Raw genomic sequence first — 23,028 nt, 5'->3', positions numbered from 1 at the left:
ATAAGTGAAAAGACTGAAGTAGATTGAACAGCCATAACATACACGGCCCTGAGACTTTGCTAGATGTGGCAAAGCCTGAGTGTTCAATATAAACACTGCATGCCGTCTTGGTCCATCCACTTCATCCAAACGGCCAACCTTCCAATCAGCTGTTGGAAGATGTGGATTTTATCGTTTCAGCCTATTTAAAATAGATTCAGGATCAGAAGGGTTTGCAGGTATCCACGCATGTGCTCTACGTCTAGCCGGTATGTCTTTCTTCTCGACTAACTTGTTGTGGAACCGGTTACGTTTTTTCCGATCTGGAAAATAATTTCTGATTCTGCTACGCAAAATTACAACCCTGGATAATTGTTTAGCTACTTGATTTTGACACGTATGAAAAAGAAAGGAGGACGAGGGAGAAAAAGATCACTTCCGGTTGTCGTTTTTAATAGTAGTTTTGGGACTAATTATTATGATAAAAAGTTAATGATAATTTTCTATGACATCTTTCAAAAATGTTCTGTCAAAATCTACGAGAGAGAAATAAAAACATGGTTCATCAAAAAACAAAGAGACTGTAATATATATATATATATATATATATATATATATATATATATATATATATATATATATATATATATATATATATATATATATATATATATATATATATATATATATATATATATATATATATATATATATATATATATATATATATATATATATATATATATATATATATATTAAATGGGGCCATATTTGCTTGGTGTCGTTACAACCCTTGAAATTCTCCCATCGAACATTTGCCATCATGACAGCCTTCACACGCAGTAAGAGCTTGCAGGTAGCCAGAGGTATACCAACAGATTCTAGTTCCCCTGGAATATGTATTTTCGCAACAAATTGCTTTGTTGCGAAAATAGTTGACTGCTATCGATATGAAAACAAAAATACAAGACTGGTTACGCACACATCGCTGAGAATATGTACGAAAGCTATATTTATATATTTTATATATTATTTGTATATTTTTCAATATGGTAGTTTCTTAAATGTGTTTTTGTATGAGATAAATAATAAAACCATATTAATATCGGGATTAGAGTTATTACAATTCTAATTAACTAGAATATATAGCACTGGGAAAAAAGTTGTCAAAATGCTTGCTAGACCCGGGACTACTTAAATTTAAAATTGTCAAACATTTACAAAACTGAGTATAGGATTTTCGACACAAAAATGTTACATGTTCCCCGTCCAAAAATAACATTTCGGTCATATTCCTTCTCTGTGTGTACTTAACAAAATATCTCCAAAATTGTTCCGGCAATTTTGCAATTTTGGTGCAATTCATAGCAAAATTCTGTCAATTTTAATTTCAATTTAATTTTTTATCAATACACCAATAAATTTGTTACAGGTCATTGATAAACTCCAACAAACCACAATCAAATTTTTTCGTTCAAATTCAAAAATATTTGTTGAGGATTAAACGTAACGTTCAACAACAAATATTTTGTACTGTTGGATACTCAACAAATTACTTACAAATTATGTTATTGAGAACACAAATTATTTGTTGCCTTCTGATGGTGACGATTGCTAACAACTTTTTTGTAATAATGGTTATTAAAAGTACAAATTAGTTTGTTGCAGGAAAATTAACAAATTTTGTTATTGGGTTTCCAACAAAAGTTATTGGTTCTCAAACTTATTTTTATCTGTGGGACATGATAGGGAGAAGCCTCCATGTGCCGTTAACACCTTAATTGAGGAGTCATTGAAAACAAAGACAAAACTCATTATGGGATGCGATGCAAAGGCACATCATAGTATATGGGGAAGTGGTGACATTAATACAAGAGGAGAGTCACTCCTAGAGTTTATTTTGCGTACTAATTTGGTAGTTTGCAATAAGGGAGATGCCCCAACCGTTGTTACTAAAAACATGCAAGAGGTTTCGAACGTCACCTTGGCCTCGCAAGAACTGAATGAAATGGTATCTGATTGGCAGGTTTTAAGTGAACATAGCTTCTCAGATCATCGCTACATCAGTTTCAAATTTGATGTTCATATCACCAATACCATATTTCCGCCAAATGTTAGGAAAGCTGACTGGAATAGGTATAGGGAATCGTTCAATATGATGATACCAGAAATACCAGAGACAAATATGAGCACTGTGCAAGTTATCGAACACGCAGTGGAGAGGATTACTAAGGCCTTCAACATTTCACTGAAAGCTGTATGCCCTAGAGGGAAGCCAAGGGGGAAAAATCGACCACCACGGTGGTCTACGGAGTTAGGTAATATGAGGAAATCGTGCAGGAAGCTCTTTAACAAAGCAAAGTCCACCAGAGCTCCTGTGGATTAGGACGCTTACAAGAAGAATCTGAGAGGATACAAGCGAGAACTGAGAAAGGCTCAGCATAACTCTTGGAATGATTACTGCAGCAGCATTGAGGATACGTCCGAGGCTTCCAGACTACGAAAGGTGCTAGCATCCACGAACTCCTCTTCAGGTTTCATTAAAACATCGGAGGGCAATTGGACAACGTACAGTGAGGAGACGCTGGAGGTACTATTGGACACACATTTTCCTGGAAATCAGACGGTTGAACCATGTACTGGCCGTGCCACAGTGGCTCAGCGGTCGTTTCCTATCGAAGAAATTGTATCGGAATCTAGAATAAAATGGGCGTTAAATAGCTTTGGATCATTCAAATCCCCCGGACCTGATGGAATCCCGATATTAATATGGTTTTATTATTTATCTCATACAAAAACACATTTAAGAAACTACCATATTGAAAAATATACAAATAATATATAAAATATATAAATATAGCTTTCGTACATATTCTCAGCGATGTGTGCGTAACCAGTCTTGTATTTTTGTTTTCATATCGATAGCAGTCAACTATTTTCGCAACAAAGCAATTTGTTGAAAATTCAGAATATTTCTATTATTTCCTCTGTGAAGCATCTACAAACACATTTCAACAACAAATGCCTCATGTTCAATCGACAAATTTGTTGAGCATAAGCAGATTCTACATACAAATAAAGTTGTTAATATTTATTTGCAGTTATTTTTTTGTGTGCCCATGTAGAACGATGATACCCAATATTTGCATTTGGCTATTTCTAAACTGGCAACGACAGTGTCTGCATTGCACATTGAAGGAAGGAGAAACAAGTTTAGCTCGTTTTTAGCAATTATACAGGCTCGATTTACATCATTACAAGTATACTGCAATAGTTTGAACCCCGGAGTACTTAATTCACATATTTTGTTTCTATAAACATATGGTTCTTGAATAAGAACTATATCTATGTCCCCTTTCATCAGGAGAACTTTTAAGGCAGCACATGCAGCCTTACAATGGTGAAGATTTATCTGGAGGATCCGTAGGACCATCGAGATTTTCAACAACCGTCACATCAGCCGTTTCAATCGAGTCATCAAGAAATCCTCTTCAGAGATCTCGGTGACTCTCGCAATAACCATAGATTCAAGTTTGGTGAGTTTTGGGGCAGTAGAAACCTCCTCTTGCATACGGTGTCTATCCAAGTCTGCATCTTTGGTATCTCCCTCGACTTCGCAAGAGGATCCGCTTATTCAGACAGAGGCTTGTCGATTTCCGAATCCTTTAGCTGATCGATTTTATATACCTTCATTTGTATATAATGAAAGCCATAACATACACGGCTCTGAGACTTTGCTAGATGTGGCAAAGACTGAGCGTTCAATATAAACACTGCATGCCGTCTTGGTTCATCCAAACGGCCAACCTTCCAATCAGCTCTTGGAAGATCTGGATTGCATTGTTTCAGTCTAGTTAAAATAGATTCAGGGTCAGGAGGGCTTGCAGGTATCCACGCATGTGCTCTAGGTCTAGCCGGTATGTCTTTATTCTCGACTAACTCTAGAGCAGCTCCTTCCCAAACTTCACCAATTAGTATCAGAGCAGCTTTAAAACATTCTATAGACCTCTGATCCTCAAATGCGACTAGCTTAAATCGTCCTTGATACCAACCAGCCTCTTGGTGGATCTGTGCCGGGAAACTTTTCCAGCACCTGTGAGTAGACGCCAGACAAAGCATTCTCAATTTCCCCCCATTTTTGCTTTGGAACCATACCGTCCAATGCTCCTTTATTAATGATAGCCATCACAAGGCTGTCTTTAGCAACTGAGGCAAACGATCGTTGATCCCTTTTGGAGGATGGCAGCTCACCCGGTGATCGTTCCCTTTTTCCAGCCTCAAGAATTCCTTGAGCCCATTTTAAGGAATCGCTTTGTTTAGCCGACAACGTGCTTGGGTCGATTCATCCTAATTTCTTTAGGATAAACAAGGCATTTCTGCGTTCCTTGAATCTCTTTCGTGCGGGATTACCTCCTTTTGATGTCGTCACCTTAGAAAGAGTTCGACTTGTCAGAGTGTCGCCACCTGTGGACCCGTCTACAGGTCGACTAATTGGGCCTAACTCTTGGTCATTGCCTAGATTTATAACTCCAGTCGATACCCGTCCACTGGGCCCTGAAGTTAGCAACCCAGTTGATGACTTTGAATTTCGCTGCACGGTGGCTTAATATCCAACCACACTTGAAATTCTTAGTAGGTACCTATTACGATGAGTTTATCCGCTATTAAAAAACACTTCCGTTCAGTTCGACGGTTGAATAGATAATCAGAAGGCAGAACATAGGATTTGGCCAACAGCAGTCTTATACGAAAAGGCGTAAACGATTGAGTATACCAAAGATTACGCAACATACCGTATATTTTACCGCAGTTAACATTAATATGATCAGACAAGTTAAATTCTCATTGAAAGTTACTCCAAGATTCTCCACTTTCTTGACAAGTTCTATTTGGCAGTTGCCCAGAAATATGTTAACATTCCCCACAGTTGTGGACTTCTTATGAATCAGAATTGCCTTCGATTTATTGTGGTGTAGAGCCAGACCATTGCCATTCGCCCAATCCAGGATCTTGTTGAGATCATTGTTAACATTCATTACACACCTATCGATTGTATCAGTAGTGGCAGATGTGTATAGCTGGACATCATCAGCATACATTCTTATGTTGGTATGTTCAAGCTGGTTGGGTAAATCATTAGAGTACTTCGTATATAGCAAGGACCCAAGTATGGACCCCTGAGGAACACCCCTTTTTGTTGTCATCTGTGACGATGCATTGTCGCCAGAAACGGTTAGTTGCTTTCTGTCTTCCAAATAGAAAGACATTAGTCGTACAGTAGATTCAGAGAAAGAAAACAAGTGGATGAGTTTATAATACAACGTCGGATTGTGGACAGTGTCAAAAGCTTTCGAATGATCTAACAGTACCAAAATATAAACTTCATTTTTGTCAAAATTGTTACGTATCGATTCCACAACGTCTACTAAGGCAGTGAGACAGCCTTGCCTCGGTCAGAATCCAGATTGACGGTCAGTTATAATCTTATGTTCAGTTAAATATTGAAGAATTTGTAGATTAACAAGTCTTTCAAACACTTTCGAGATAAATGGTAAAATCGCAATAGGACGGAATTCGTTGGAACCCTTTGGAACAGTTATGATTTTAGCCAGTTTCCACAGTGTTGGAAATGAACTAGTTGTTATGATAGTGTTTTTAATATGAGTAATGTGTTTAAGTATTCTAAGTTTGACAAATTTTGGGCAGATTTCGTCAGTACCGACAGCGTCTGACTTTGACTCAAATACATGCCTTAGACTAAAACCACGCTGAGAGGTGGAAGTTACAGTTCGGGAACTATAGAAATCAGCATTCACCTCAGGCATCGGTATATTTACAAACTTTTCATTAAGTACGTTAACATCCAAGTTCGAGTTATGATTAATAGTCTTTGTAATACCAATTTTCTTTATTTCATTCCACCTCTTCCTTGTGCTCGTAGCATTATTGAATTTGTTAGTATAATAAATCAGTTTTTCATGTTTAACCTTTCGAACTACATCTTTTCTGGCAGATTGAAAGGTTGAGTAGAGCTCAGGAGTTTTGTATCTTTTCCACCTCTTGTATGCCCGTTCTCTTATATCGATAAGTGTTTTCACCTCACTTGTGAACCATGGTTTCAAGTCAGTTTTAATATTCTTTGTTACCATGGGTACATGTTGATTGTAGAGATCAAATATATTATCAGTTAGAAAGGTGACCTTGCTGTCCACAGAACTAAGATAATACATTTGATTCCAATCAATTCGATTCACATCTAGCTCCAGATCAGATATGTTTAAACGCCTAAAGTCGCGGTATGTATAGGTTTCAGTTTGCCTGTTAATAGATATGTCGTATGATAGAAATATGAGGTCATGCCTAGAGAAAGCTGATCCATCAAGTAGATCGTAGTGTAATATTTTATGACCATTGCTTACAAAAAACAGGTCTAGCAAGGTATTGCAGGTTGTGGCGAAATGGGTTGGTACACTATCGTTAACCAGCCTTAAGTTCATACCAGCCATGGCATCCTTCAGTTGCGTATCCACGATCACATTGCTGTTAAAATCACCAGCTATTATGACATCGTTATATAGTACAGATATGGTTTCAAGCTTAGTTATCAAAGGATCAATATTTACAAAGCGATTCGACCTATATACACAGCCCATTAACAGTTTTTCATTGTTAACACGAAGTTCTAGGAATAAGTGTTCAGTGCTTTCTCCAGGTTCTGAGTTTAGAACAGTTCTACCAGAAATGTCATTGCGAAGATATATGGCAACTCCACCTCCATTGGTGTACCGATCAGCTCTAAATAGCCTGTATCCATTTAGTTTGTAAATATTATCCTTTCTGTCCGGATGGAACCATGTCTCCGATATACAGATTACGTCAAGTGATGAGTTCTCGAAAAGGTATCGGAACTCGTCAAGTTTATTGTTTAGGCTCTGAGCATTTAAGTGGCAAATGTTAAGGCCAGTATTGCGTTTAGCGATAATTCGAACCATTAAGAAGTTGTTATCTCTGGGACCATAATTATCAGTCGATGTATCCATTAGGGATGAAAAAATTACTAACAGTCTAAAATAAAAGTGTGGTTATATAATAGGTTGGCTGATAAGTCCCCGGTCTAACAAAGAAAAACACATTTTTTGTCAAAATTCGTTTTTATACCCTGCACCACACTGTGGTACTGGGTATTATAAGTTAGTGCATATGTTTGCAACACCCAGAAGGAGACGAGATAGACACATGGCGTCTTTGGCAAAAATTCTCAGGGTGGGCTCCTGAGTCGATATAGCCATGTCCGTCTGTCCGTGAACACATTTTTGTAATCAAAGTCTAGGTCGCTGTTTTAGTTCAATCGACTTAAAATTTGGCACAAGTATGTGCTTTGGCTCAGAATAGAACCCTATTGATTTTGGAAGAAACCGGTTAAGATTTAGATATAGCTCCCATATATATATTTCGCCCGATATGGACTTATATGTCCCCAGAAGCCAGAGTTTTACCTTAATTTGCTTACAATTTTGCATAAGAAGAACAATTAGTACTACAGTCGAGTGTGCCAAATTTTATGGAAATCGGTTCAGATTTAGCTCCCATATATATCTTTCGCCCGATATGGACTAATACAGTCCCAGAAGCCATAGTTTTACCCCAATTTGATTGAATTTTTGCACTAGGAGTACAATTAGCATTGTAGCTATGCGTGCCAAATTTGGTTGAAATCGGTTCAGATTTAGATATAGCTCCGAATTACCCTCATATGACCACAGATGCCAATTTTTTGCTCCGATTTAGTTGAAATTTTGCACAGGGAGTAGAATTAGCATTGTAACTATGCGTGCCAAATTTGGTTGAAATCGGTTCAGATTTAGATATATCTTCCATATATAGATTTCGCCCGATTTAGACTCATATGACCACAGAGGCCAATTTTTAACTCCGATTTAGTTGAAATTTTGCACAGGGAGTAGAATTAGCATTGTAGCTATGCGTGCCAAATTTGGTTGAAATCGGTTCAGATTTAGATATAGCTTTTATATATATGTTTTTCTGATTTCGACAAAAATGGTCAAAATACCAACATTTTCCTTGTAAAATCGCCACTGCTTAGTCGAAAAGTTGTAAAAATGACTCTAATTTTCCTAAACTTCTAATACATATATATCGAGCGATAAATCATAAATAAACTTTTGCGAAGTTTCCTTAAAATTGCTTCAGATTTAAATGTTTCCCATAGTTTTTTTACTAACATTGTGTTTCACCCTAGTGCATTATCCGATTTAAATTTTGAGTCTATAGATTTTGTAGAAGTCTATCAAATTCTGTTCATATCGAGTGATCTTTAAATGTATGTATTTGGGACAAACCTTTATATATATATAGCCCTCAACACATTTGACGGATGTGATATGGTATCGAAAATTTAGATCTACAAAGTGGTGCAGGGTATAATATAGTCGACCCCGCCCGACTTTAGACTTTCCTTACTTGTTATTTGTCAACATAGTTCCCTTCAAGAGCGATACAACGATTATAACGACCTTCCCATTTTTTGATACCATTTTGGTAGTACTCCTTCGGTTTTGCCTCAAAATAGGCCTCAGTTTCGGCGATCACCTCTTCATTGCAGCCAAATTTTTTCCCTGCGAGCATCCTTTTGAGGTCTGAGAACAAGAAAAAGTCGCTGGGGGCCAGATCTGGAGAATACGGTGGGTGGAGAAGCAATTCGAAGCCCAATTCATGAATTTTTGCAATCGTTCTCAATGACTTGTGGCACGGTGCGTTGTCTTGGTGGAACAACACTTTTTTCTTCTTCATATGGGGCCGTTTTGCCGCGATTTCGACCTTCAAACGCTCCAATAACGCCATATAATAGTCACTGTTGATGGTTTTTCCCTTCTCAAGATAATCGGTAAAAATTATTCCATGCGCATCCCAAAAAACAGAGGCCATTACTTTGCCAGCGAACTTTTGAGTCTTTCCACGCTTCGGAGACGGTTCACCGGTCGCTGTCCACTCAGCCGACTGTCGATTGGACTCAGGAGTGTAGTGATGGAGCCATGTTTCATCCATTGTCACATATCGACGGAAAAACTCGGGTGTATTACGAGTTAACAGCTGCAAACACCGCTCAGAATAATCAACACGTTGTTGGTTTTGGTCAAATGTGAGCTCGCGCGGCACCCATTTTGCACAGAGCTTCCGCATATCCAAATATTGATGAATGATATGACCAACACGTTCCTTTGATATCTTTAAGGCCTCTGCTATCTCGATCAACTTCATTTTACAGTCATTCAAAATCATTTTGTGGATTTTTTTGATGTTGTCGTCGGTAACCACCTCTTTCGCCCGATATGGACTTATATGTCCCCAGAAGCCAGAGTTTTACCTTAATTTGCTTACAATTTTGCATAAGAAGAACAATTAGTACTACAGTCGAGTGTGCCAAATTTTATGGAAATCGGTTCAGATTTAGCTCCCATATATATCTTTCGCCCGATATGGACTAATACAGTCCCAGAAGCCATAGTTTTACCCCAATTTGATTGAATTTTTGCACTAGGAGTACAATTAGCATTGTAGCTATGCGTGCCAAATTTGGTTGAAATCGGTTCAGATTTAGATATAGCTCCGAATTACCCTCATATGACCACAGATGCCAATTTTTTGCTCCGATTTAGTTGAAATTTTGCACAGGGAGTAGAATTAGCATTGTAACTATGCGTGCCAAATTTGGTTGAAATCGGTTCAGATTTAGATATATCTTCCATATATAGATTTCGCCCGATTTAGACTCATATGACCACAGAGGCCAATTTTTAACTCCGATTTAGTTGAAATTTTGCACAGGGAGTAGAATTAGCATTGTAGCTATGCGTGCCAAATTTGGTTGAAATCGGTTCAGATTTAGATATAGCTTTTATATATATGTTTTTCTGATTTCGACAAAAATGGTCAAAATACCAACATTTTCCTTGTAAAATCGCCACTGCTTAGTCGAAAAGTTGTAAAAATGACTCTAATTTTCCTAAACTTCTAATACATATATATCGAGCGATAAATCATAAATAAACTTTTGCGAAGTTTCCTTAAAATTGCTTCAGATTTAAATGTTTCCCATAGTTTTTTTACTAACATTGTGTTTCACCCTAGTGCATTATCCGATTTAAATTTTGAGTCTATAGATTTTGTAGAAGTCTATCAAATTCTGTTCATATCGAGTGATCTTTAAATGTATGTATTTGGGACAAACCTTTATATATATATAGCCCTCAACACATTTGACGGATGTGATATGGTATCGAAAATTTAGATCTACAAAGTGGTGCAGGGTATAATATAGTCGACCCCGCCCGACTTTAGACTTTCCTTACTTGTTATTTGTCAACATAGTTCCCTTCAAGAGCGATACAACGATTATAACGACCTTCCCATTTTTTGATACCATTTTGGTAGTACTCCTTCGGTTTTGCCTCAAAATAGGCCTCAGTTTCGGCGATCACCTCTTCATTGCAGCCAAATTTTTTCCCTGCGAGCATCCTTTTGAGGTCTGAGAACAAGAAAAAGTCGCTGGGGGCCAGATCTGGAGAATACGGTGGGTGGAGAAGCAATTCGAAGCCCAATTCATGAATTTTTGCAATCGTTCTCAATGACTTGTGGCACGGTGCGTTGTCTTGGTGGAACAACACTTTTTTCTTCTTCATATGGGGCCGTTTTGCCGCGATTTCGACCTTCAAACGCTCCAATAACGCCATATAATAGTCACTGTTGATGGTTTTTCCCTTCTCAAGATAATCGGTAAAAATTATTCCATGCGCATCCCAAAAAACAGAGGCCATTACTTTGCCAGCGAACTTTTGAGTCTTTCCACGCTTCGGAGACGGTTCACCGGTCGCTGTCCACTCAGCCGACTGTCGATTGGACTCAGGAGTGTAGTGATGGAGCCATGTTTCATCCATTGTCACATATCGACGGAAAAACTCGGGTGTATTACGAGTTAACAGCTGCAAACACCGCTCAGAATAATCAACACGTTGTTGGTTTTGGTCAAATGTGAGCTCGCGCGGCACCCATTTTGCACAGAGCTTCCGCATATCCAAATATTGATGAATGATATGACCAACACGTTCCTTTGATATCTTTAAGGCCTCTGCTATCTCGATCAACTTCATTTTACAGTCATTCAAAATCATTTTGTGGATTTTTTTGATGTTGTCGTCGGTAACCACCTCTTTCGGGCGTCCACTGCGTTCATCGTCCTCCGTGCTCATTTCACCACGCTTGAATTTTGCGTACCTATCAATTATTGTTGTTTTCCCTGGGGCAGAGTCCGGAAACTCATTATCAAGCCAAGTTTTTGCTTCCACCGTATTTTTTCTCTTCAGAAAACAGTATTTTATCAAAACACAAAATTCCTTTTTTTCCATTTTTTTCACAATAACAAAAGTTGCTTCAAAAAGGCGCTCTATCTCACAAACTAATTGACTTACAGACGTCAAATGTTGACACGAATCATTTGAAGGTTGGTATTATATAAAAATAATATGCATTTAATACTAGCGACGCCATCTATGTGTCAGACCGGGGACTCATCAGCCAATCTGTTAAATGACAACAGAACGTTGCTTTTTGAGAATGGAAACTTCTCAACAATAACACTATATTATGTATTTCTATATTTATTTTTGTTTATTTGTTTATTTATTTGTAAACCTAACACAACAAGAACTAAATCTTATCAGATATGTGCTAGGATAACTTGCAGATTAAACAATAACAATTACAATCGGTGGATTTTATAAACTTAATATTAAATTATAACTATCTATCTATTATGAAAATTAATAGTAATTGAATATTCTAATCAAAAATTTTAGTTAACTCCTTTTTAAATATAGAAACGTTGCTAATTGTTTGGATATGGTGAGGTAGATTGTTCCATAGACGTATGGTTTGAATGAAAAATTGTCTTTCAGATATTAGACTTCTAAATTTTGTTTGTATAATCTTCTTTCCTCTGTTTGATCTGGCAAATGATAATTTTTCATATAGATTTCCAGGTTCTTTGGTATAAATTAGTTTATGTAGGAATACTAAGTTTTTATATTTCAGCAAGTTTTCACAACTAATGTTGAACGATCGAAAGATTTCTTAACATCCCATACACTTTCCCAGCTACTGAGTTAATGTGATTAGACCAATTAAGTTTTTCATTGACTATTATTCCAAGGTTAGTAGATGAGGGCACATATTTTATAGTGTTGCCATTTAGCTTTACTTCACAATCGGGTATAGGACAAACTCGTTTACTTATTATTATGCATTTGGATTTATTTGGATTAATGCTGAGTCTATTATTCACAGCCCATGTATTGATACATTCTAAGTCCTCGTTTATAGAACCAACAATCATAGAACAATTATCAGCAGTATCACTATGGTAAAGCTGGACATCGTCAGCGTACATATGGATTTTGCAGTGTTTGAGTACATCTGGTAGATCATTTATGTATATGCAGAAAAGCAGAGGACCCAAAGTAGAACCTTGTGGAACTCCTCTTGTTACTGCTCTAGTATCTGAAAAGTTGTTATTTAAACAAACGGCTTGAGATCGGTTATTCAGGTACGATGCAATGAGACGGCATGCAGAAGACGAGAAAAAGAAAAACTTTTCAAGTTTTGTAAGAAGTATGGAGTGGTTAACCATGTCAAACGCCTTGCTATGATCAAGTAGAACCAAATATGTTATTAAGTTTTTGTCAATATCTTTCCTGATTTCTTCAGTAACTTGAATGAGCGCAGTTGTACAACTTCTTTTAGGTCTGAAACCGGATTGCCATGTCGATAATAAGTTTTTCTGGACGAGAAAACTTTCAATTTGAGAGTACAACAATTTTTCAAGTGCCTTTGACATAAAAGGTAATATTGAAATAGGGCGAAATTTTTTGTTAGCTTTTGGTATTGGAATTACCTTTGTAGTTTTCCATGATAAGGGAAAAGTAGATTTGGTTATTATATTGTTGAATATATACGTAATATACGGTATGAGTGTTGGTAGTATCATTTTTAGAAATCTTGGGTTTATTTGATCCCATTCCAGTGGCATTCGATTTTATTGCTAACAGATTATTCCAAACTTCATCAGCTCCAACACAACGAAAGGTAAACATGTTTTCAATAGGAACATTGCAGTATTGTTTGTATACATAATCTCTATGTTTTATATTATTGTCCCCAACAAAACAATCATTTTCTGGGTGACTATCAGTTCAATGACCTTTTCTAATGCCGATGTTTCTAATTACACGCCATTTGGATTTACTATTTAAAGCAGAAGAAAATTTGTTCTTGTAATAAGCGGATTTTGCATCTGCAATGTGCTTTACAACATTTTGGCGATAATATTTGTAAGTAGCATGTAGTTCCGGTGTCTTAAACTTTTTCCATCTATGGTATGCATCATCACGATTGTTAATAAGTATTTTAATTGAGTCATTGAACCATGGTTGATTATTATGTTTGACTCTTTTATGTCTAAGAGGAACACACAGGTCAAATATGCGATTAATATTGCTTTCTATGAAACATATTTGCTCATCAATAGATTCATATTCATAAACAGAGTTCCAATTAGTATCGCAAATAAGATTCTGCAAAAGGTTATAATTTGTGCATTTGTAGTCTCTGTAGCTGATTGTCTCAGTGTCAGTTTTGTTTTTAAAGTCATAAGTTAATATAATAATATCATGTCTTGAGAACATTGCACCAGATAATTGATCATACAGCAGGACTTTTGATCGATTATTTACAAAAAAAAGATATAATAATGTATTTGCAGTGTTAGAATAATGTGTTGGCATATTAATATTCACAGGATACAAGTCAACAGTTTGCATAGCATCAAGTAAAATATTTTCTTTAAAGATGTTGCTATTAAAATCTCCAGCTATAATTACATCTTGGAATTCAATTGTGCTTATTTCCAAAGTATTCATTAGATTATCTATATTTACGGTACGATTAGGTCTGTACACACAGCCAACAAGTATTTTGTTATTCTCAGATGATTTTAGCTGCAGGAATATAAATTCGATTTGACTATCGGCATCAGATTTGTAATAAGGCTGTATTTAATACCATTTCTGACAAAGATACATACGCCTCCCCCATGTATCTTCCTGTCTGCACGCACCAAACTGTAACCCGACAATTTGTAGATACTGTCACTAGTAGACTCATGAAACCAAGTTTCAGATATACAGATTAGATCTACGCCAGATGAGACAAAAATATACTTAAATTCATCAAACTTATTAACGCTTCACTGACACTTTCTTTGACGCATTGTTGAATGGTAGCTAACATCAGTTCATTTTGTTTTGCAAATTTAAGCTTTAATAATTGCAAATTTTTTTTCTTTTCTTGTTGTTTTTATTTGTTGTTACTCATCTTCATTTATTTGTATATATTTAGATTTTCTATTTTTACATGGATATTTGTCCCATAAACCGATAACAAAAATAAAGAAAATGTCTTTCTACTTTGCTTTAAGAATAAACTACAATCCTTTTACCACTCGTTACACTTTTTCTTCCTTTTTTATCTGTCATTAGCTGGGATGAAACACATTTCGGAAAAATGGGTAGTTGGTACATTAATCGCACATTCTTTTTTGACGTCCATCCGCCACTGGGAAAGGTAAGTTCACAAAATATCGAATAATGCACAAACTTTGATGGAGCACAAAACAAGGTTAATCCGAGGTTAGTAATACGGACATAGTCGATTTTAAATGTTGATCGTGGGCTATAAGTCGACTGTTAGCTATTGATTTTGTAAAATTTTTGAGATGCGGTGAAACCATACACATTCTTATTCGTCGTTCGTCTATACATATGTACGAGTAGTTATGTATTGCATGGGATTTAGGATCTTCGAAGTTAAACAAATATAATTCAGAGGTATATCAACTTAATATTAATGCAAGACTACAACAGTAGTTGGAATTTTTGTTGTTTTATTTATTTGAGCAAATACATATTTGTGCTTAACTTATACTACAACTAGTCTCTATTATGAAGAAGTGACTAATCAATAGTTTATTTATTAATATCAGTAGATTTATAGAAATTATAATATCCTAAGACTCATATAGTAGAACTAGAATAATTAGGGCTGTACAATTTCTTATTGGAATTGAGGCTTTCATATATTAACATAAAGCGAGTTAATAAATCGTGTGGTTTGAAACGGCGCAATCTTCTAGGTTGATTTGAAGTTTGGAGCAAATTACGGGCTTCGCGATTAGTATTGTTCTGTATGCAGATAAGATGTTTTTCTGCAAATCTAGATATTTCCTCTTTGATTGTGTTCATTTTTAAGTCTCAGTGGAGGTCACTATTTCGGACATACCATGGAGCGTTTACTGCGCTTATTATCACTTTGTTTTGAAACCTTTCTATTTTTTCGATGGAACTGTTTCCCACACATCCCCATAGTTGGATGCCATATAGCACTATTGCTTTAATGCTTGTTTATATATTAAGAGTTTATTATCTGTGGAGAGGACTGCATTTTTTCCGATTAGCCAGCTTAACTTGCGGTATTTACTATGTAGTTTTTGAACTTTTTATCAATATAAATTTTTCAAGTTAGTTTTGAATCCAGTGTAAAACCAAGATATTTGGCTGAAGTAAACGATTCGGACAATTGCCAAGAGTTAGGCCCTATTAGTCGACCTGTAGATGGGTCAAAAGACTGCGACACCTCTGGCAGGTCGAACCTTTCTTAAGGTAGCGACATCAAAAGCTTGTAATCCTTCAAGACAGAGATTTAACCCTTTGTTGCATGATTTAATTTGAGCAAGGATAAACATTTTTTGGTATGTTAGAATTGTTGTATATGGAATTATGATACCGTAAACCAATTTTCGTTCGATTCTGATCACTGGAGAAAAAATTACATAACATAGCATATATACAATTTCAAATGATAACCATATAAATGATATTCCATTCTTAATCAACAGAACCGTAACAAAAATAAACTTATTACATACACACAAAAAATTTTTTTCTGGTTCAATCACGAAATTAATTGATCCAATTAATTTTTTAATTGAAATGTCTTCAATCACAGAAATGATAGTATCAATTAAAAAATTAATTGAAGGACAATTAAAAAATTAATTGATCAAATTAAAAAATTAATTGATACTATTAATTTTTGTGATTGATTTTTGTTTCAATTAAAAAATTTGTTGAATCAATTAATAAAACTGTGATGTTTGTACCATTTTGAGGATTTTTTAAAGACCAAAAAATTTTTTTTTGTCAAAAAATTAATTTTTTTTGCAAAACTTGAACGATATCTCTAAAACTACTTGGAAAATGGAAAAACAATGTAAAGACAGCTTAAAGAGAATATTGTAAGTGATTTTCTTAATTTTTTTTTAATTTAATAAGTTGAACCGTTTTCAAGTTATTCCAATATATGTGGCGGAAGTGCCTTAATTTTGAACATAACGGTATATCATAAATGAATGGTTCTTCAAGCTCGAGGTCTTTTTAAAATATTTTATTTATTATTCCCAATATTTCGCGATTACGATATTGAATCGCTTCCTCAGGGGTCTACAATAAATTTATAGAAATTACATTTCATAAATATCACAGTATTAAACATTTAATAATTTAAATAAGTGTAAATCTTAATTACTTTTAGTTAATAATCTCAAATGGTATTATAGGATAATATAATTATACAAAAATCGGACAGACATATCTTAATCTCATTTTTCAAGTATCAGGCGAACAGAAAAATTAAAACAGCAACACAACCAATGACTTACATGTATAGTATCCACAACACAAAATACTTAAAGCTACTGTAGATTCACTACCCTCGTCAGCTGTCTGTATTGCACTGAGTTGTTTTTACTATTGCACGATGATCACTACCATGTATTTGTTGTTTCCTTTTCCGAAGCAAATGCCTGTAACAGTGAGCGATGTTTTCTGTATCAACTTTGAAGTTCATTCGTTTGCTTGCAGGTACATTGTTTATGTGAAGTGTTTCTAGTGTAAACCTTTTGCTGTAATTATTCTCTCTTTCTAATATTCTTACGTCGTCAAAGTTTAGGGTATGATTGTTTCTCGCACAGTGGTCTGCTCGTGCCGTTTTTGTGGTATTCGAGTTGGTGCGTAATTTAATATCCGATTTATGTCCTGAAATTCTTGTTTTTAATTTGTTTTTGGATGTTCCTACATAAACTTTTTCACATTTTTCTTTATTATTTCCACCGCACGGTATTTCATAAATCGTATTATGTTTTTCCATAGTGGGGATCTTGGTTTTCATGTTGGAAAATAATTTTTTGAGAGTATTGTTTGACTTGTGTGCTAAAGTGTATTGTCCTTTATCAAAGATTTCAGAGTTTGTAATTCGTTCTGATAATTTGTTGACATATACTAGTGACTTGTATATTGTTTCCTCGTTTTTATTTTCGTTTTGTTTTTTCCCCTCCGGTTTAAATTGTGATATTAAGTCATTAATTAAATATTTTGGAAAATTATTGTTGTGTAGAATATCTCTAATAATGGATTTGTTTTTAGAATGATATTCTTTGTCACTTATGTTTAACACCCTGTGTATAAGATTTTTTGCTGTGTTAATCACTATCCTTTTTGGGTGTTGTGAAAAATAATTCATTATTCTCCCCGATGCTGTTGGTTCCCCACTATGGAAAAACATAATACGATTTATGAAATACCGTGCGGTGGAAATATTAAAGAAAAATGTGAAAAAGTTTATGTAGGAACATCCAAAAACAAATTAAAAACAAGAATTTCAGGACATAAATCGGATATTAAATTACGCACCAACTCGAATACCACAAAAACTGCACTAGTTGACCACTGTGCGAGAAACAATCATACCCCAAACTTTGACGACGTAAGAATATTAGAAAGAGAGAATAATTACAGCAAAACGTTTACACTAGAAACACTTCACATAAACAATGTACCTGCAAGCAAACGAATGAACTTCAAAGTTGATACAGAAAACATCGCTCACTGTTACAGGCATTTGCTTCGGAAAAGGAAACAACAAATACATGGTAGTGATCATCGTGCAATAGTAAAAACAACTCAGTGCAATACAGACAGCTGACGAGGGTAGTGAATCTACAGTAGCTTTAAGTATCTTGTGTTGTGGATACTATACATGTAAGTCATTGGTTGTGTTGCTGTTTTAATTTTTCTGTTCGCCTGATACTTGAAAAATGAGATTAAGATATGTCTGTCCGATTTTTGTATAATTATATTATCCTATAATACCATTTGAGATTATTAACTAAAAGTAATTAAGATTTGCACTTATTGAAATTATTAAATGTTTAATACTGTGATATTTATGAAATGTAATTTCTATAAATTTATTGTAGACCCCTGAGGAAGCGATTCAATATCGTAATCGCGAAATATTGGGAATAATAAATAAAATATTTTAAAAAAACCTCGAGCTTGAAGAACCATTAATTTATAATTCTAACAAAAAGGTCGACCAAAAAATCAAACAAAAACTAATAAATAACGGTATATCTCGAAAAATCGAGCTGATAGAAAAAAACCAAGAGCAGATTTGGATTCAGCGACCCCTAATTACTGATAATTTGGTACAAATTTGAAATCAACACGAAAAAAGTTCAATTTTGTTCCCCTGTGTTATCAAATCATTTTTATTGTAGATCTACTCCTGATGAAGCAATTCAATGTAATTGCGAAATATTGAAGAATAAAGAAACCAATACATACAAAAAAACGATCTCAAGCTTGAATAATTATTTCTATTGAATAAAAGAAAGATCGAAAAAAATCAAAATTTTTAATGATCTCAAATAACTCTAAATTCAAAATTTCTGACAAATCTTATGAAAATTTTAGACTGGGAAAACTTTCTTAAAACAAATCGGAAGATGGGTTTATATGTAGGTGCTATATCACAAAATTGTCCGGTATGACCCATCTTCGAACGCTACATGCCTGCCAAAATTTCAGAACGTTAGGTTCTACTACTATATTGCCTTAAATTGTACCTTTATCAAGAGTACATATAGGGTCAAAAATCGATATTTTAATATGTTAAAAATGGACAATACAATTGATCAATTCAGCCCATATTCTACTAAAACCTACTTTTTATATCACAGTGAAATTTCACCCATATAAATACACATTGAATGGCCTGAAATCCAGAACTTTGTTTTCGTTGTTCGATTAAAAACCCTAATGGAATCTAATTTGTTGAAATATTTCTTTAGTTACAAAGATATATCAAGATCGCGAAAGAATTATAAAATAGGTTTTTTAATCAGTTTATTTAATTAATAAAAGAAAAATAAAAGTATATTAACGTGTTGTATCCCATGTCTTTTTAAAAACTCTTCAAACTCCTTGGAGGTGCATGCCGTACCACGATCGGTGGTAACCTTCAAAAGTTGCCCAAAAATAGCCATCGTCTCAAGTAACATGTTTATGACCGGTGTTGTCTTGGTATTTCTCACAGCCTTTAATACCGTATATTTACTAAATGCACACACCATCACAATAAAGTTAACATTGCCCTTTTTGCTTCTGATAAAGGGTCCTAAGTGGTCTATATTCACTGCTCTGAACGGTATCGGTAATATTTTCACTGAATGCATTTGACCCAACGGTTTACCGCTTTTCACTTTGTTGAAACAACATTCAGGACATGCATCGATGTATGATTTGACGTATCGCCTCATGTTGAAACCAAAAATCTTTCGAAATGCGGTAAAAAAGTCTTTTCAAAAGCAAAATGGCCAACATCGTCATGGCATGACTTCGTTATGTGCCATCTGATCCCCTTTGGCACGACTAGCTTAATCTGGTCTTCGATTCGACGATACAGCAGTCGATCCTTAATCTCATAGTCCTTACGAATCTGCTTAGGGTCTAATAAATCGTTATCGGTCAATATTAATACAATTTCACGCAAGCGTTCATCTTGGAGCTGCATGGAAAATATCCAATCATTGGCGTCGTTTGATGATATAGCCAATATCCTTTCGGCTACTCTGCTGGCCTTATCGGGGGGCATGCTTGGAGCCCGGCTCGTTGCATCGACATACTGCATCTTAGAGCCCGCTCTGTGCTTGCAGATACAATCAAACTCTTGTAACTTGAGCGACCATCTGGCGAGGGGTTAGTAGTGTGGTTGCCTTGGTCGTCACAATAGCATTACAATCAGTGACAACCTGGAACGAAGTACCCAACAAATACATTCGAAACCGTTCGAGAGTCAACAATTGCTAAAACTTCTAGCTCGTGGGTGGGGTACTTTACTTCATACTCATTACAACGTCTGCTGTAGTAAAACACCACCTTCATTCCGTCGTCCTCCTTCTGAAGCAACATTCCCGACAATCCATGGCGAATGTAACTGGCGTACGACAATTTTTGGGCTTAACCGGATTTTAAGTTTGTGAGCAATTATTGTACACTGTTAGAACCGTTGAGGCGACTGCTTAAGAAGGACAATGTTGTTGAGTGGAGCCAAGAACAAGAACATGCCTTTGAGGAGTTGAAAGTAGCTATAACTTGTCAACCAGTGTCCTATACGATATCGCAAATGAACATGAGGTGCACACTGACGCGAGCAGCCATGGATTGTCGGGAATGTTGCTTCAGAAGGAGGACGACGGAATGAAGGTGGTGTTTTACTACAGCAGACGTTGTAATGAGTATGAAGTAAAGTACCCCACCCACGAGCTAGAAGTTTTAGCAATTGTTGACTCTCGAACGGTTTCGAATGTATTTGTTGTCTATCGCTGCTGTTTTTTCCTCGCCTGGTCGAATACCCTCGCTGCTAATGACGTATCCCAAGAACTTTACCTTATCTGCCATGAACTTACATTTCGATGGTCGGAGAGTTAGACCTCCTTCTCTAAGGGCTTCTAAAAATTGATTAAGGACATCTAATCCTTCCTGGATTGTTGTTGTCGCTATGATCACTTCATCTACGTAGCTTATTATTTTCCGGTGGCAAGTGATTTTCATGACCATTTCTTGAAAATACATTGGAGCGTTCACCAAGCCAAATGGCATGACGTTGTGCTCAAAAAGGACTTCATGCGTCATAAATTTTCATGGCTGTTGTCTTACTCCTTCCGAGGGATGATATGTCCTCTGCAAAACAATCACTGTTACGTTCTAGCACTAATTGCGTTTTTCTTTTGTCTTCATCGCTTAGCAATGGGTTAATGTTGAAGGGGGTATCTGCCGTAGGTTGAATTTGCAGTACACCATCATTAATGACCATGCGGTTATCTCGACATCAGAGATGGTCTGTATCAAATTTTTTTAGGTTTGGGACTGTCGTAAAGTTGTAAACGTCGTAATCGTCACATACGCGTCGTAAATGTAGAAAAAGTAAAAAAAGTCGCAAACTGAAAATTTTTTAGTCGTGTCAGCTAGGCAGCGAATGCAATGATATTCAAGACGATGGTATGTGCGACGAAGTTTCAATTCTTAGGAATATTCACAATTTTCGGTTTTAGTCCCCTCATTTTCCCTATTGCCTTTTGCACGAGTACAGGGTAACCGTGGATTTTTTCGTCCTTTCTTAGCTTTCAAGTTCAGTCTCCTGTCTAATATAACCCCAAGGTATTTTGCACACTCACCAATGGGAATTTCGATACCACCTAAGAAAATAGGCTTGACCATGGGAAAACTTTCACAAATTTCTGCAGAAACTCACAGCGAATGCTGTCAAACTAAATTAAAAAATGTTCAGGATTTCTTCTATTCAAAATTTGGTTTTCTACAATAGGTTTACGACTTTTGCGACATACGTATTATACCGTCGCAAATGTATGTCGCAAAAGTCACAGTTTGTGACAGGCCAACCCTGCTCGACATAATATATCCCTGCCCAAAAGCATTGGGTATGCCAAACATTGTCCACATAGAATTGGGCCTTCACACATTGATTGTCCAATTTTAGTCCCGTTTCGATGACCTCATGTGACCTGACCGTCGCACCTCCAAATCCATTGAAACCTTTATCTATTGGTATCCGTTGCATATCAGCTGGTATCGTGGAATGTTTCACTAATGAACTATCACTTCCCGTATCCACAAACGCTTCAATCGATCTGCCTCTCATCTCGACCATTTTCATTATAGGTGGCACCATTGTCGTTTGCACCTCGTTGACCACAGAAACTTTGCCTGTCTCCTTATACTCCTTAGCCTCATGCCTTACACGTGAGCATTTGGTGCATCGCAGTCTCTTTTGTGGTTGTGGACATTTTGCTGCAATGTGCCCATATTCATTACAATTAAAGCACTTCACACCTGCTTGTCCAACCGGCTTCGCAACAGCAGCACCTTGTTTAATTGTTTATTGATTTACTAACTGACGGTTTGCCGCAGACACTGATGTTGGTGATAAATTCGCCAAAGACGATAATAGCTGATTCGTGGCGTTGAAGTTTATTGCCAGAAGCGTGCGTATTGCGTTGTTGACGTTTAAACCATTTATGATGTATGCGCAAATTGACATCTCATTCATATTTCCACGTCTTCCAATGGTTAGCATGGCGTAATAGTATTGAACCATCGTTTCGCCTGGTTTGCGGTGGCGTCTTGATATTTCCCTATGGATATCAGCGGAGTTTACTGCACATGGAAAATCTTAAGAAAGCATACGTACCAATTCAACCCAAGAGTGAAACACGGGCTGTGCGTCCAACCACTCCTTTGCAATTCCTTTCAATTTTTGTTGAGCCGCAAAAAAACTATTTCGCCATCCCATTTGTAAGTTTCCTGTAGTTGGTTTACCTTGCCGATGAATTGTACTGCCGTCATTGTTGGCTTAAACGGATCAAAATCTGGTAAAAATCCAATAACATCGCTGACGTTGGTTCTTTGGCGCATCATCTCGTATCCCGGATCATGACATGGATCACATGATTGCCTTCCATTGCACATTTTTGTAATCGCACCACACATTTCATGTACCAAT

The 23,028-nt window shown here is 36.1% G+C and overlaps 1 protein-coding gene across 3 annotated transcripts in view; it reads left to right on the top strand.

The window, feature by feature from the left end:
- Window positions 1–23,028, top strand: part of LOC142221517 (protein O-mannosyl-transferase 2-like) — an 84,598-nt gene that overhangs the window by 42,251 nt on the left and 19,319 nt on the right. For 2 of the 3 annotated variants that reach the window (XM_075291271.1, XM_075291272.1), the window contains exon 3: window positions 14,589–14,673. The exons of the other annotated variant lie outside the window; for it this stretch is intronic. In XM_075291271.1, the coding sequence (XP_075147386.1) occupies window positions 14,589–14,673 (85 nt within the window). The remainder of the gene's footprint in view (window positions 1–14,588; window positions 14,674–23,028) is intronic. 3 annotated transcript variants of the gene reach the window in all.

Source organism: Haematobia irritans, chromosome 1, assembly GCF_050003625.1.
Source record: "Haematobia irritans isolate KBUSLIRL chromosome 1, ASM5000362v1, whole genome shotgun sequence".
Classification (NCBI taxonomy): Eukaryota; Metazoa; Arthropoda; class Insecta; order Diptera; family Muscidae; genus Haematobia; species Haematobia irritans.
The sequence above is the reverse complement of the archived record's forward strand: the minus strand, read 5'-3'. Positions and strand labels throughout refer to the sequence as shown.